The 17,144-nt window shown below is 44.3% G+C and overlaps 1 protein-coding gene across 6 annotated transcripts in view; it reads right to left on the bottom strand.

Moving 5' to 3' along the window:
- TNIK (TRAF2 and NCK interacting kinase) overlaps positions 1–17,144 on the bottom strand; it is a 315,869-nt gene that overhangs the window by 29,304 nt on the left and 269,421 nt on the right. For all 6 annotated transcript variants that reach the window (XM_077348406.1, XM_077348407.1, XM_077348408.1 and 3 more), the window contains 3 exons: positions 16,916–17,079; positions 15,553–15,650; positions 2,967–3,151 (listed from right to left, as the gene is read on the bottom strand). In XM_077348406.1, coding sequence (XP_077204521.1) covers positions 2,967–3,151; positions 15,553–15,650; positions 16,916–17,079 — 447 coding nt within the window. The remainder of the gene's footprint in view (positions 1–2,966; positions 3,152–15,552; positions 15,651–16,915; positions 17,080–17,144) is intronic.

Below are 17,144 nucleotides of genomic sequence, written 5' to 3'. Positions count from 1 at the left end.
CAGTTTCGAGGACGCGACAGAAGTGTTGATGGTGTGATCGAGCAAATGGCATTTCACTGGGTCTTTTGTCAAATATTAATAACCTGGCTGTAAAATAAAGCTCAAGTATCTTCAGCTAGAAGTATGTGTGTGTGTGTGTAATCTTGGAGCTTCTGAATCTTCAGGGCTGCTTTACAAATGGCACTCTGTACATATATGCCTAAGATTTATTATTATTTTTTAAAGACACACCTAAAAGCACCATGCATGAAAGAAGCTAAGGTGTGCTTGGTAGCACATGCATCAGACAGGAATACTTGTCAGACTCTGTTGTGGTCCTGTTGCTATTTCAGCCTTCTCTCTTAGCATGCTGTTTTGTTCCTTTGGAACCTCTGCGATGGAGAACCACTGTAAGGCACACCACAACTGGAATTTGGAGGGGGGAGTCAATCGCCAGGATGTGCTTGTGTGGTGAGAACCTGGCCTGGGGGTGGGCGGCATGGGATCCTGCCTCCCAACCTCAGATGGGAGTGGTTAAGACTCTGCCCCTATTGCTATGAAAAACGAACGGTATTATCCTGCCACCACTTTGAGTAAGCTGCTAGCAGACCAGGTTGGCTTGGAATGCCTGATCCTGTCAGTGGGGTGGATCCTGCCAGCTTTTTCAATAATGAAAAATGGAAGAAGAGCTCCTTTCGGCTACCTAAAAAGGTCATGCCGGGGAACATGGGAACTGCATGGATAAAAGCCATGTGAGGCTGTCAAAAGGAGGCAACTTGGGTGAGGCTGGTTGGATCTTCCCTAATACGCTTCTCATCAGTTCCAGCCAGTAAAGGCAGGGCCCCATAGGACTTAGCTGTACCCAACTACTTCAACAAGCAGGCAGGCAGGCAGGCAGGCAGGCAGGCAGGCAGGCAGGCAGGGAGGCAGGCAGGCAGGCAGGCAGGCAGGCAGGAAGGAAGGAAGGAAGGAAGGCAGGCAGGCAGGCAGGGAGGCAGGCAGGCAGGGAGGCAGGGAGGCAGGCAGGCATTCAGGAAGGAAGGAAGGAAGGAAGGAAGGAAGGAAGGAAGGAAGGAAGGCAGGCAGGCAGGCAGGCAGGCAGGAAGGAAGGAAGGAAGGAAGGAAGGCAGGCAGGCAGGCAGGCAGGCAGGCAGGGAGGCAGGCAGGCAGGCAGGCAGGCAGGCAGGCAGGCAGGCAGGAAGGAAGGAAGGAAGGAAGGAAGGAAGGAAGGAAGGAAGGAAGGAAGGCAGGCAGGCAGGCAGGCAGGCAGGCAGGCAGGGAGGAAGGGAGGGAGGAAGGGAGGGAGGGAGGGAGGGAGGGAGGGAGGAAGGAAGGGAGGAAGGAAGGAAGGAAGGAAGGAAGGAAGGAAAAGTAAAAGGATGATCACATGGAGGACTTGACATTACTTGGAAGATGGTGCTCCTGCTCAAAATGACTTCCATAGATCAAGGTCTTTCCATGCATTTCCCATCTTGCTCAGCAGCAGCTACATGCTGTGTATTTTGACACACCAGCAGTTGATGCAGCAGATAAACACGCAATCTGATGATGTGTCATGAGTGATCCCACATAAGTGGCAGAGGCATGGAAATGAGGAAACTCTGCAAACACCAGCCCCTTGCCAAGTATCAGGGACTGCTCCACTTAAAGTTCAAACTCTATTTAACCATAATAATCCATTATTTATCCAAATATAATTACAATTATTAGTGGAACCGAGGTTTCAGAAGCTATTGTAGGTTTTCTTTCCTCCTGTATGCTGAGCAAAGAGTGAACTCAGCCTCTTATGGCTATGTTTCCTGCTTGCTCTGCCGATTATAATCTTTTAGGTCTTCTTTCATGGACTATCAGCCTACCAAAGGAGTAGCAAAATTTATTCCATTGGCACTAAACTTTGTGACAAAGAGCCAGACTAAAATGACAGGGAACTTGTGGCCACCATGAGCTTGCCAGCTCTTTGGGGAGGTCCATGAGGGAGACATTTTATAATCACAGTAAAATGATGACAGTAACTCATGGTGGCCACCACTTTCCCATCACGTTTCATTTGGCTCAAAGACTTGAAACCATCTAAACAGACTGGATTTTGTAGAGTGTGATATTAATTTTTACAATTGATGTATATGAGTTTTATGTATATAAGGCAAATGTGACAATTCAACGGTGTTAACCTTGTACTGTGTAACTCTTCTGAGGCTTGGATTGGTATTGTCCATCTTGTTATTTTGTTATTGTTATTGTTTATTGATTGATCTGGCTCCTCACTCCCTCTAGTAAGTCTAGTAAGTCCACAAGGAAACTGGCCCCCTGGCTGGATGAGGAGTTGAGCAACTAGTGTTTTTTTGCCTGTCGCCTTTTAGCAGTAATAGAATGTAATTAAGGGAATTATGGGTTTTTTATTGTTTTATCTTTTTATTATTGCAAACCGTCATGAGCCCAATTGGGAACGGCAGTATAGAAATCTAAGTAAGTAAGTAAGTAAGTAAGTAAGCCAGTTTGGTGTAGTGGTTAGGAGTGCGGACTTCTAATATGGCATTCCAGGTTCGATTCCGCGCTCCCCCACATGCAGCCCGCTGGGTGACCTTGGGCTCGCCACAGCACTGATAAAGCTGTTCTGACCGGGCAGTGATATCAGTGCTCTCTCAGCCTCACCCACCTCACAGGGTATCTGTTGTGGGGAGAGCAATGGGAAGGCGAATGTAAGCCGCTTTGAGCCTCCTTCGGGTAGGGAAAAGCAGCATATAAGAACCAACTCTTCTTCTTCTAAGTAAGTAAGTGAATGAATGAATGAATGAATGAATGAATGAATGAATGAATGAATATTTGTAAGTGTGGTTTGCTCAGTCTTTGTACTGAATGAACAGGTTGGAAAAGTCTAACAAGGTCTAACAAGCCATTGTGCTTGATGGACTATTTCACTGAGAATATAAAGAAAATAAAGATCATAGAATTAGCAGAGATTTTGGTCTCACAAAAGTGAGTCTTACATAAGCCTTGGAATGTCACTGACAGGCACGGTGCCATCTTGCGTTTCGCTCTCGCCATCTTCCTCCTCCTCCTCGCTACTTTCAGACTCCTCACTGGAAGAGGAGTAGTCAGTAACTTTTTTCAAAGGCCGGTTGGTCTCTTCAATGCGCAGTTCCCTCAGTTCTTTGGCTAAGGCGGTCAGATCCTACAAAGGCAAGGGGAAATGCAGGAGCCAATGTGAATACCACTTATAAACAGAGGGGGAGAAATGACACGCATCTGACTGAAAGCTAATATTACAGAGCACAAAAGCAACACAAAAAGATACATTCACAGTATTCTTACAAACATAGAACAAACGTGAGACAAAATAGCAGGTAGCTTTTGTTCAAACAAAGCAAAAAACAACTTTATGCTGGTTCAGAACTCGACAGCCAACCTGTTAGCCTTGCTTGGCCATGTATGTAGACCTGTCTGCCATCTTCTTTGTACACAAAAGGCACAACGAGGTTTGTTAAAAGCACAGAGCTCAATCACTATCATAGTAAACTGGAAAATAGTGTTTGCTTCGGAGAACACCGATGGTAATAAATCTTCCTGGCGATATCGTTTACAGAATTATTTGTGCAAATGCTCCTCTCTCCTGTTGCAAGTCCACTGAAATGGCATTCACAGCAGGAGCTGAAATGCCAATATGGTTAGCTCTGGTTCATGACATTTGGTGCAGAAGTGAGGTACTGTGAAAGTGGGTTGCTTAGATCAGGGGTAGTCAAACTGCAGCCTTCCAGATGTCCGTGGACTACAATTCCCATGAGTCCATGCCAGCGAATTGTAGTCCATGGACATCTGGCTTAGATCAGCTCTTTGTGTCTAACTTTGAGCTGTTTCCCCATTCTCATTTCCTTGCTTGTAAGTTCCTGTTTCTTTCGGAATTTCTTTTCCTGCTATAAAAGTGTTTTGTTTCCGATAGTGGTCAACCTGATATTAAACCTGTTTATGTCCATCACATCTCCCTGCAGTTTTAGACTGCATGTTTTTATGGCAGACATACACCGCTGTAATATCAAATTGACCACTGGAGGGAGTAAAACACGTGTGGAACAGAACCCCCCTCCCATTCCAGAAGGAACAGGAACTTACAAGTGAGGAAAACGAGAATGCGAAAATCTCTGATTATTCAAAGTAATGGGCTTAACATTGTTTACCACCACTACTGAAAACAGAAAGGATGCAGTTGCAAATACACGATTCAGACAAGTTCTGAAAAGGAAACAGTTCGTGTAGATTAAATAGTAATTAGCTGCTTATTTTGTTTTACCAGCTAATATAATGTTGAGGACTGGGGTACAGAATTTGCACCACATACATAATGTGTGCTGTGTGAGCACCTCATGTGCAAGGTGTGTAAAACCAAGATTGGTATTCTGGGGAGAAGCCAGTGAATTATAAGAAACATTCCAAAGGAGGATCTGTATTATAGGTATTGGCATATTTTATCCCCTCACCTCTTCTAAGCACACGCTCAGTACAAGTATTTAAAGACAAAAACATAAGTACTTAAAACTTTTTTACAACTAGAAGGACAAGATCAAATTTTGCTCTAGAAAGCAAGACTATATCTAATGATCTCATTGAACATTAAGATAAATTTCCTTACAATAAGAACAATTTGACAATGGACTGAACTAGCTAGGAAAGTGGCCTTCTCTCTTTCTGGAGACCTTCAGACAGAGGCTGAACAGTTCTCTATGTGGGATGCTCTGGCTTTGGCTTTCCTGCACTGGGCAGGGTGTTGGAGGAGGTGGCCTTGGAAGTCCCTTCCAATTCTATATTCCTATACAGTTTTCGAGATCCTGATAGGTTCTACAGGTTTTCTAGTTTTCGGTAGAGGCGTCTAGAATCTCTGCTACAAGAAAATGATTTTATGAAAAGCACATCTCACTGTCATTATAAAGTGGCAGAATGCAACCATGTCATGTTTCTGTAGTTTTATCTCCAAGTAATTGCCAGTTCTCTCTGCATCATCCAAGAACCTGTAGGTCCTTGTTCATTTTGAGTGAATTTCCTCTGGCTATTACTGGAAGGCTCCTAGAAATAGCAACCAAGTATTTTATATGATAGGATACATCAAGCAATTGTTCAGAAACGGTGGCACCAAAGGACCTCTTTATATTCAGCCGACGTACAGTGCACATGAACTCGTCAAGACCCACATGAATCTACTCATGCCCTGCGTAGATACAGACACTACAGCGAATGTGGACGTTAACGTACTCTGAAAATTCAGTTAAAACAAACCACTGAACAACCGCAGGGAGAACAGAAGACGAACACAACGAATTTTCAGTTTACTATGACACTGACTTTAGACTTCACATTTATAGATCGACAGTGTTGTTTCAATACAAAGGGCACCGCAAGCGCCGTGTGGAAAGGAAACGGACTTCTTGTAATCTTACATGCTTTTATAGCAATGCAGGGGAAGCAGTAGGACGGAAAAAAATAAGAAGCATGAGAGCTCTAATTCCAATGGGTTAGGAGAGACTATCGCACGAGGCATGCACAGAATGAACAAAGCAATCGCAATTGTCAGTCTTACCATTTCTCCCTACATTAGTGACCGAAGTAGGCAGCAGCGCATTCGGTCAGAGATAAAGGGTTAGGGAGAAAGAAACTCATTGAAAAAAAAGGGCTAATTTCCACATTTTTTGTTTGTTTGTTTGTTCTTACGGCCATATTCTCTCTTTGCTGCATTCTGCAACTTCCCCAGTTTTGGTGGTAAGGAAAAGTTTCCCAAAGATGTCCTTAAAAAGGAAACAGAAGCAAGCTTCTCTTCTGGCATGAGAAGAAACGGTGGCAAAACCGAGAGATTCAGTCCTTTCTGGAATTAGATTACACGCTGTGGAAACTCGAATCGCTAATGCCAGGCATGGGAGATTTTTGTCGTGAAGGCACAGGGGTAATATAAGACCCCAAGCTTGATTAAATAGCATCATGGCTTTCAATTTTGCTTAGGCCGTGTGTCTGTTTAATATTTTTCTTTACCTCTATGATTAGAATATACATAGTTTAATCTTGAAGGGAAGGTTAGTAAATATTACAACTGAAGAGCTTTCAGCTGATTAATCACCTACTATTTGTGTCAAGTAATTAATCAACAGAGCCTCTTGTGGCGCAGAGTGGTAAGGCAGCCGTCTGAAAGCTTTGCCCATAAGGCTGGGAGTTCAATCCCAGCAGCCGGCTCAAGGTTGACTCAGCCTTCCATCCTTCCGAGGTCGGTAAAATGAGTACCCAGCTTGCTGGGGGGTAAACGGTCATGACTGGGGAAGGCACTGGCAAACCACCCCGCATTGAGTCTGCCATGAAAACGCTAGAGGGCGTCACCCCAAGGGTCAGACATGACTCGGTGCTTGCACAGGGGATACCTTTACCTTTACCTTAATTAATCAACTGAATTTAAATAAATATGAATAATGCCAATTTTTTAAAATAAAGATGCTTTTTGAGATACAGAAAGGAAATGTGGCATAAGGCTTAATAAACTGAAGCTACAACTCAGTTAATATATTTACAGCTTGAGGAGCACTAGCTAAGCAAAGATGCCTTTTAACCAGGATAGGGACAGTTCCAGAGTGCTTTTTTTTTGGGGGGGGGAGAGAGCTGGGCAGAGAGTGCCCAAGGGCCCCCACTGCCAATCAGCGCATGCCCCTCCCTTACCATGCACCCACCCACATGCCTTTGTGTCCTTCCCTCATCTGCCTGTGAGCCTTCCCATCACCTGCACTCACAGCCATCAGCATGGATTGCATGTATTTCCTTCCACAAGAGGGGGTGGTTCAGCCTGATAGGAGTGGCTCTATTATGCTACTCCTGTCTACCAACTGCACCTCTTTCCCAGAACCACTGGGCAGCAAGGAATGCAGGTAGTGGAGTGTTCAAAATAAGTGCCTGGGAGGAAAGGTTTTTATGGGGAATCGCTACCCGCCATGAGCATCTTATGGGAGTGGCGGGCTAGAAATTAAATGATAAATAGATAAAGATAAATAAAAAACTGGTAGCAAGCTGGCAGCAGTGGTCTCTGTCAGGAGCTATGGGCACTAGCAGCTTCCCAATATCAGGGTATGTTGATACTAGTCCTGAACCTGGCCTCCCCAAGCTTCTTGAGCCCATGCTTCTGGAATCTGAAAACAAGTAGTAGGGATCAGAACAAAATGTCTTCCCTGGCCAAGGGGGGGGGGCAGGGAATGCAGCCAACTACAATATGGCTACTACGAGGGCTACAGCAAATCAGAAAATATCAGGAGGTTCCAGACAAGCTTCCTTCTATGATGGAAGCAACTGTTTCCAAATGGCAGCTATTTGCGGATATAATGATGGTGTCTCCTGGGCTCGTCTGAAGCATTTCCTGGTCCAGAGAGATGGCGGAAGGCCAGGACGAGCTCTTTGCTTTAGGGAAGAGATGCTCCGAAGAACAAAATGCTTCAGTGGGTGCTATGGAACCCATGGGAACCACACTGAACATAACGGCCTTAAACTTTCAGTCCTCTTGATGGAAATTGGTCCTTTCCAGACAAAACTGCTACTCATACGTTAGTCAACTAAAAATATTTCATCGGTGCATTTACTGCTTAAGACTTGTGTCCCCCTTATCCTGTGGAAAGACACACACTTTTTTTTTTGGTAGGCAGTAGGGCTGAAATGTACACTGAGATAATTCAGCACGTGTTTGTGTGCAAAATGCTGTGCAGTCGCAGATGGCTCACAGCAACCTCACAGGGTTTTCAAGGCAAGAGATGTTCAGAGGGGATTTCCCATTGACTTTCTGTGTGTTGCAACCCTGGACTTCCTTGGTGGTTTCCCATCCAGATAGAAGCCAGGGCCTATCCTGTTTAGCTTCTGATGAGATCAGGCTAGTCTCGGCCATTCAGGTCAAGGCAAAATCAAATCCCTTATGGCCGTTTCAGGCTGCCCTAAACACCTAACCCGTTTCTTTTGCAAACTGTGATGTCATCTCATGGATTTTTTTTTAAGTATGGCTATTCTGTTTTGCAGCAAGATCTTATTTATTGTCACGGTGAAAAGTCATACGGTACATATCACAGTACCTCCGCAAGTACAAAAAAGCACAACTTCAACCAAAAGAGGTACCAATTTGCATGTGGGTTTGTGCAGTCCTCTCACACACGGACAGTGACATCCTAATTCAGTTTATTCTGCAAGGCTGCCATGAGGAGAAGCAGAGAGCTGGCACAGGTGTTCCATAGCTATTAAAAAACCTTGAGGGGCTGAATGAAGATGCTCTGTACATTGGGAGTGTGTGCAGATCTGAGGGAGAATTGGAGTCACCTCTGAACACAGACTGAGAAGCAAACCAAATGGCCCTTTCAGACCTGATAGCTCTACAGAGGCTGCTTGGATGGAATATGGCCAGTAAAAACAGATGTAGGCTTGCCTGTTGTCTTTTTTTTACAGCTGGGTCCAAGGCAGCAGCACAGGAGGAGGTGACAGATAAGCCAAGACCCAATGCTGGGTTAGATCTGAGTGGAGTATCTCCTATGATGCTACTATTGGGCTTACTCCTGGCTGCTAGCACTTTCCAGGACAGTGGTCCACCAGGAAACTTGCCAGGTTGCTAAAGGCCCAGTCCATCTCTGGAAACCATTGAGTTCCAATCTACTGGTGGTGGAGTGCCACCAAATTGCAGCTGACTTACGGTGACCCTGCAGGGTTTTGAAAGCAAGAGGTGAACAGAGGTGGTTTGCCATTTCCTGCCTCTGCATAGCAACCCTTAAACACCCTTGGTCGTCTCCCATCACCGTGCTAATCAGGGCAGACCCTGCTTAGCGTCCAAGATTGGGCTAACCTGGGCTATCTGGGCCAGGACAATCCAATCATGGTGGATGAGCAATTGTTCAACGACTAATCACAGTGATAACAGACTAGCCTCGGCCTTTGAAAACAAAAATTCAATGTTTCCCCATTGCAGCACTGCTCCTTTTTAAGATTAAAGAGAGAATATGGTCTTCAAGAGTTTGTTTCTACTGCTAACCAACTTTGCGATTAACACTTGGCCAAATCCAAGCAAATATTTTCATTACTGCCAAATCAGTTCCTATGGTTTTAATTGCTTTTCCTCCTAAAATGAAAAGAAGGCCCAATTAAGATTCAGACAGCACAAAGACATTTATATTATACACTCCAAAGTCCAATAATCAGTGACTCATTCTGCTTGGATCGTTTCCACTTTCTTAAAGCAGAACAGCATGCTTCATTTGAAACTGTTACCTCCCCAACAGCACCTTTCCATCAAAATTTAGGTAGTGAAGACATGGACAGTTGTGGATATAGAAAGTATAATTACTATTCCTGCTCATCAGTAGAAAAACTCCCAGTGGGCTTCAATGCTTAACATCATAAGATTCTAGTTGTCCATGACAAACTAGTATTACCAGCAGCATAAGATATTCACTTTGGAGAACAAGGAGTTATGGGATATTTGTGTCTTTAGAATATAGTACAACTGTCCTGGGATCCCAGTGGTTCACAGTATACATGTGGTCACATGTTTCAATGATCTTATAAAACAGTTTTCCATGTAGAACATGAATATTGTACACTATATTATATATCAGTTACATAATATTATATTATAAAACATTTTTCTGTGCAGAATGATAGAAACCTGGGGAGAAAGCCAATTACACATTCAGAGTTTCTTGTACTCTTTGTGCTTTGTGTGTGTGTGTGTGTGTGTGTGTGTGTGTTGGGGGCTATACGGGGACAATAATGCTGTACAATTTTTCAGAACATGTGCTTTCTTCAGATATTAGTTCTTGACAAGGGAACACAGACCAAACCTAATAGGAAGAGGAATTTGCTCACTGGAGCAGGCATTTCAACCTCCTCTTCTACCTACCTGCCTTCAGGCAATGAAACAAGAAAGTAAAAAGAGAAAGGTACCCCAGTTTCCAACTCCCAGACACCAGGAAAGCCAAGAACTGGGTATGTCAGGGAGCGTGTAAAGGAAATACATCTGTTCTCCTACACAAGGATGCCTATCTATTGGTGCCTGGCTTTCTCAGAAGGAATTCCAATGAAAAGAGAGATCAAGACTGGGGAATACCAGCAAGAGCAGAAGATCCTCCCTTGTTGATTCAGGTAGCACAATTAGAGCAGTGGTTAATGGTGTATGGGCCTTCTGGTAGGCTGCTTAGCCTTCAGCCCTACAAAATGGCCAAGTATCACACAACATTCAGAATCATTATCAATGAGAATAAGAGGCAAATGGATTCCAGTTAAGCTGAAATGTTTGCTTAGACCAGGAGTGGCCAAACTGTGGCTCTCCAGATGTCCATGGACTACAATTCCCATGAGTTCCTGCCAGCATGGGAACTGTATCCCATGGACATCTGGAGAGCCACAATTTGGACACCCCTGGTTTAGTTTGACTAGGGCATTGTCTTGATTGCCTCATGGATCAGCAGGGTAGATTAAATGGCAAGGTCCATAATTGTGAACTAGCAAATAGATTCTGGCGGATTTAATACCTACGTATCCATCCCTCTATCCATCTTTTAAAAAAGTTTTATTTAAACAAATGGGGTGGTAATCTTCCAATGAGATGTCAATGTACAATGGATGGTCGGTTCTTTGCATCTGATACAAGAGATGGACAGTATAACAAGCAGTAGCTCTGTCAGCTTTCTATTATGAGGAGCTACCATTTCTGGTGTGGCATAAATCACTGTCAGTGGTCCTAAAATACATCTCGGAGAACTACACTTTTTAAATTTATTATTAAGGTGGTGTATGGTGATGCTATTTCCCTTAAATTGTTCCTATGAGAAAATAGCATCATTCAAGGAATCAGCAGCTATGTTATCCAACCTCTTTGGCAAACATGTTACAAGCCATGGCCAAAATTATGAGGAAGTGCCACTAGAGTGGTGGACAGCAGCACATATGTCTCAGTTAGTGGTGTGCACAAAAAAAAATTGATATATTGAACTCAGAAAATATTGGTACTTTCCAATATTCTCACATCCCAATACTGATATTTGGATTCAAGACTCCCCCCCTCCTCAAAATCTCAAATGTTGGGGTATGTTATACCCTATGGAAACCATTATAGTCAACAATCTTCACAAGATAGATATAATGGAGAATCAATCCAGGGGTATCTGGGGATCTGGTTCTCCTCAAAGACACGCCCCAAGATTCAAAAGGATTGGATCAGGGGCCCCCAAAGAAGGTGTCCCCATCCTTCATTGTTTTCAACTGAAAGGGGGAAAGTCATTTAAAAGACTTATGGTTCCTTTAAACACCTCCAGGCTGTGAGTTCACTTGGAAGGCATTTAAAGGGACTTCAATGCCTTTAAAAACCCTTTAATTCCAGCCATATGGTAGTGCAAAACATCTCAAATATTTTTTGGATATGGCTATTTTGGATAGCTGAAAAAATACTCAAAAGTATATTTGTCTGAAAGAATAAACACTTTTTTGAGCTTGGGTATAGCCTTTAATATTAAGAAAGTTAGCTCTATGGAAGTAAGCAGGACTATGGCCCCAACTCCATGCTACAACTAGGTCCACAAACCCTCTTGTTTCTCGCAAACTCTAGTTGTCTGTAATAGTTTTGACACCTTTGGAAAAAGGGTGACCATTCACAGTTTACTGGTACTGGGGGCAAAATTCCCTGCATACACACTAGACCAGGGGTAGTCAAACTGCGGCCCTCCAGATGTCCATGGACCACAATTCCCAGAAGCCCCTGCCAACGAATGCTGGCAGGGGCTTCTGGGAATTGTAGTCCATGGACATCTGGAGGGCCACAGTTTGACTACCCCTGCACTAGACAGATTCCACTCAGAATTCTGAAAGGGGTCATCAGAACCAAAAGCAAACAAAATCCAACATTATAATTTCCATCAAGAGACAGATCTGCTAGTCTATATGGACAAAAATAGTGCTGAAAGTGGACCTTAGTATTCTACAGCCTCCTCTAGGGGAGATAAATTACCAGACAGGGCAGCACTATGCTATATACCAGTTCTAAGGCTCTGTCAATAACAACCACCAGGATAATAAGTATCATCAAAGTTTTTATATTGTATAACCTTTTAAGGTGACAAGATTTTCAATTCTTTGATGATCCTACCCTTGTTGAGAATAAGAGTTTTGTATGATCACCCTGATTTATGACTGCACTCCTGGTTTCTTCAGCCTGGAAGGCAAACGTATTAAAAATTGGTCTACCCACACTTGCAGACCAGACTAAGACAAAGGGGATAGATATCCTTTTACTCTGTTCCACTCACAGTGGTGCCTTTCTTTGGCCTAAGGACTCCCTCTGACACGAGTGATGCTCCTGCAAGTAGAACAGCTTCTTGCAACAGAGAAAAGCTGCTTCAGTTGGAGGACAGGTATCTTGCTAGTGGACTAAAGTGGTAAGGTGCATCCCAATATACCTAACCACCCACTGGCAAAAAAGTTACAAAAGATACTATCATTTTGACAGACAGGTATCTACAAGTGGAAACATACATCCCCACTTTCTGAAACTGAAACCTGTTCCAATAAAGATGTTAATTAATTAGGTTTTTTTTTTTTGGGGGGGGGGAGAAACCCCAATCATTTAGCCTGGAAACTTGAAAATGTCAAAATGCAATGCTTAAAACAATGCTGGCTTCTAAAAATGAACAGAACTCCCTCCAGGTTATCAGGGAGTGACCGGTGAAGTATTTTCAAGACTATTCATCATCCCTTAAGAGAGCTGGAGGCAATCCTAATGCTTGTCATGTTCCGTTAGTTGCAAGGTCAATGCTTTCAAACGCAAGAGTCTCTTCTGAAATACTGACACAGGATTTTAAGAACCGGAATGGAGCATGGCTGCCAATCCCCATCTAGAGGAATTGCCCCTTCTGAGACTTGTATGTAAGTTTGGAGACAAGTGACGGAGACATTGATTAATAGGCAGGAAAAGTTAACCCCTCTACAAATTTTAACAAAATCCAGATACAGACTGTTTGTGACCAGAGGCAGAGCTGAAATAAGACATGTCGAGGTGCTAAAGTATGCTGCATTTATGATGTGGAACTACCTGAAAATGGTAATGTAGTCGCTTCTTTTGTATTGAACTGCTCCTTATAACCTGAAGTCCTAAAATGCAGCTTACTTAGCTTGGCCACAAATCCAGCTCTGTCTGAAGGCAGCTTCTCAGGTCTGCCACACTGGACTGAGGGAATATTTCTCAGCCAATGACTGCCACGTGCAGATTGTTTTCAATGTTGTTGTCAACCGCCCTGAGCCCACCAGGAAAGAATGGTATAGAAATAAAATATTTATGATTATTTTAAAAGGGGCTGTTCAAGAATAATTATTCACTTCCATATGCAACTTGTCGTTTGGTCCTGATGGAAACATTCCTCAGGCTTCAAGAAACCCCAGAAGTGGCGCAATCCTGCAGAATATGGTTGGGAAGCATAGCTGTGGACACGCCCACCCAGGGCCCCTCCCCTTCCCACCTCCTCCAGCCCTATCATTGGCCAATTTGGGAAGGGAAGAAGGGTCAACATGACCATATATGGTCATATCACCCGATAAATGATTAACAAAATAAAAAAAATTACAAAATTAATTTAACTCCCACCCATTTGGCAAACCCTTCCTGGACCATCAAAAAACCACAGGGTTTCATGAAACCCTGGTCAATAAACTTATTATACCCTATTATATTTTTACCCTCCTTGGCTGTATTAGCCTCTTACTGTTTTATGCCAATAAAGGTCTATTATTATTGTTATTGTTGTTGTTATTGTTGTTGTTATTGTTATTGTTATTATGTATCTAGCAGCAGCACCCATGTTTGCTTTTTGCACACAAAAATCTCTACTTGCACAGATCCAGGGTTGCTGCTCTGGTGGTTTAAATACAAGTATTCTGCATGTGGGTTTTTTTTTTTTTGGATGCTCAGCACAAGTACACTAAAAGCTCTGGACCTCCTCTACTGCCCGTCCCTCTTTCCCCTGTGGGAGGTCCCTGTCCTTATTACAGGGCCACCTTTTCAAATGTCAGCAACCAAGGAAATATGGCTTGAGGTTAAAGCGCTAACTAGTCACCCCTGCAAAGGCATGGCCAACTGAGAAAAGGTATCACTAACCTCATCTATTGCTTTCTTATAGCTCTGGGAGTAAGGGAAGATTAATCAGCATCAGAAGAAACAGATGTGGACAGGAAAATGCCAGAAGAAAGGCAAGCAGGTTAGAAATAAAATCAAAAGGGTTAGCGCAGTAGAAAGGGAGGGAAAAACATCCACAAAAAAACAGTAAATACACATTCAAAAGAGAGAAAGTGGCAGTTCTTCCCATGCCCTCCTGCCGTACGGGTATACAGAATGTTAAACACACACATCGAACCAGAGAGAAACAGATGGGATGAACGTGTCGTGTCTCTTTGGGAATCTTATAACACTGCTGCAAAAAACCCAACCTGCACCTGCAAGGACAGGGGGCAGCTATTTTTTGACACTGCACCCACTGCACCCATCAGTTGTGCCTGCCACTGATCAGAAAACAGGATACAGCCTGAGAAACGGGAGGCATTCCTCTGCTGATGGTGGAACTGGCTTGTTGATCCTAACATCCTGCTTTGCTGTCACTCAAATCTCTCAATCACTCAATCTCATCAGCAGCTTGTGTCTGCGTTCCCAAATACGACCTTCCATTCCATTCTACTCTGTGCGATTCCTGGAAACGCATCTTGGTTATTTGTTCTCTCACTGCTAAGCCACAGGCCTCTTCTCAAGTGCTCCAGCCTTCAGCGGCCTGTGAACGGTGGCTCTGTGCCTCTCGAACCACTGTCCTAACTCTCCTGTGCCATCCTTGTCTCTCTAAAGGCTGTGGTCTTTAAGCTACGTGTGGCTCTTGATAAACATACGGACCGCCCAGACTGTTGCGTCTCTTCCAATGGCCTGCCCAACAGAAGCTGGGTGCCAAGTCAGACCCCGGCGGCCTTTTGTGACAGTAAATGTCCAAGGAGTTCTATCCAGGAGTTCTGCTTAGACATGTGGGTTAACTTCAAATAAAGAAAAAGAAGAAGAAGAGTTGGTTCTTATGTGCCGCTTTTCTCTACCCGAAGGAGGCTCAAAGCGGCTTACAGTCGCCTTCCCTTTCCTCTCCCCACAACAGACACCCTGTGGGGTGGGTGAGGCTGAGAGAGCCCTGATATTACTGCTCGGTCAGAAGTTTTATCAGTGCCATGGCGACCCCAAGGTCACCCAGCTGGCTGCACGTGGGGGAGTGCAGAATTGAACCCGGCTCGCCAGATTAGATGATTGCTTTCCTAACCACTACACCAAACCAACCCCAAGTCCCAGTTATGAACTAATCCTGTTCCTGCACTGGTTTGACCTCAAATCTCAATTTCTCTGGCTGTTTCTTTCTGTCTCCTTCAGTCTCTTTCTATATCCAAGACTGAATCAGGGACGGGAGGAGGGTGGGGGGGAGAGGCGCACAGCATATATTTGATTCTTTTTCTCTCTTATGGGGAGGTTTTTACCCCAGCAAAGTAGACAGTGTTTAGTTACAAAAGGTTTAGTTTAAGACTCACAGCAGGTCGGCTGGGCCGCGTCAGGTCCTTGCCCTCTTCCTGTTTTATCTTAGCTGGCTCATGAGGGAGAATGGGTGACCCTTCGGGCTTGGCGTTTCCTGGGCAAAGAGCAGAGCATGGACAAATGGGATGAAAGTCTCTCTCTTCCCTCCGCCCACCACCAACAAAACAGAAAAGAGTGGGGGAGCAAAGCATAGTGGTGTTTTAGAGAACTGGGCACACTTTATCTCTCCATCCCTTTGCTTAAAAAAAAAAAAAAACACTGTACATTTCTCATTTCTTTTAAAAAATAAGTCCTGTAAGGACTACAGCTGCAGGCAAGTTGCGTGGGTGTAAATCAAAATCCAAGGTCAAAAGCCATGTAAAGCTTTTAATGAGAACCAATGAAACTACACAAAACAGTGTGCAAGCTTCTGAGTACTCCAGAATTCTTGATCGGGCAAACAAGGAAATGTGGAGAAGAGAGAAGGGGAAAGAACACTGATCTCAAGACTTGTTTCTGGCACCCTCTACAGCAGGGGTAGTCAACCTGTGGTCCTCCAGACGTCCATGGACTACAATTCCCATGAGCCCCTGCCAGCAAACACTGGCAGGGGCTCATGGGAATTGTAGTCCATGGACATCTGGAGGACCACAGGTTGACCACCCCTGCTCTACAGAACCCACCAGACAGATTTGAAAATGATGCAATTCAAAATAGTGCCAATACCTCCTTACTTCAACACCAGTTGCTATTTTTCCCCCTATAACTTAGTTCTCAGAGTGGTGTTTAAACCCGAGCCTGGGCTATATGACCTGCAGCCGAAGTTGTGGGCTCGCCTAATGAAATGCTCCATCATGCAAAATAAAATTCCCTGCTCACAGAATACTAACTTGTTAAGGAAAAGGCCGGCCTAGTTTTTTCTATGTGGAGGGGTTTCTGTTGTGGTTCATATAACAAACATTCAGCCAAGGCTGAACCTCCCTTGCCGTCTGAATTCATGCAGCTGAAAAACTGCTTTACAAAATCGAGAGAGGGACAAAGGCCGAGACAAGTTTACTTTCCAAGGCTGTAGACAGTCTTTATCCTGGGCCTTTGACTTGTGTGGGGAGGGGGATAGAAAGAGGGGTTCTTTGCCCAGAATTCTGCCATCCTCAAAGAGTTGCCAACCCTGTCTCTCTTTCCTGAAACGGAAGTGAATTGCACAGGGCTGGCTGGTAAAACGCAAGTTATGATTAGGCATTTGCTTCTGTGCTGGGAATGTGTCACGAACGCCATAGCCGAAATCACAAAATGCTGTTTTTAAAGACTCGTATTACAGTGGACCGACCACCGAGCTTGGCTGAATGTAAAAGAAGCAAAGCAAGAAGGTAGAGCTCTCACCTCTGACTCTGTTACGTTCGCTCGAGCCAGCTTGGGATCCTGGCTGCGATCCTGCCTGGGAGCTGGGCTGGGAGCTGGGGGTGCTGGAACTGGAAGAGCTGCCGCTGCTTGTCCTCTGCAAGGGGCTCTCTATGATGGGCTCTGTTCTCCGCAGGTCGGGGTTGCTAGACAAGGCAGGGAGGAAGGAGAGCAGCCGTCACTCTCCGAGAGCCTTCTAGAAAGCCCACCG

Source organism: Paroedura picta, chromosome 8 (assembly GCF_049243985.1).
Source record: "Paroedura picta isolate Pp20150507F chromosome 8, Ppicta_v3.0, whole genome shotgun sequence".
NCBI lineage: Eukaryota > Metazoa > Chordata > Lepidosauria > Squamata > Gekkonidae > Paroedura > Paroedura picta.
This window is presented reverse-complemented; position numbering and strand designations above follow the sequence as displayed.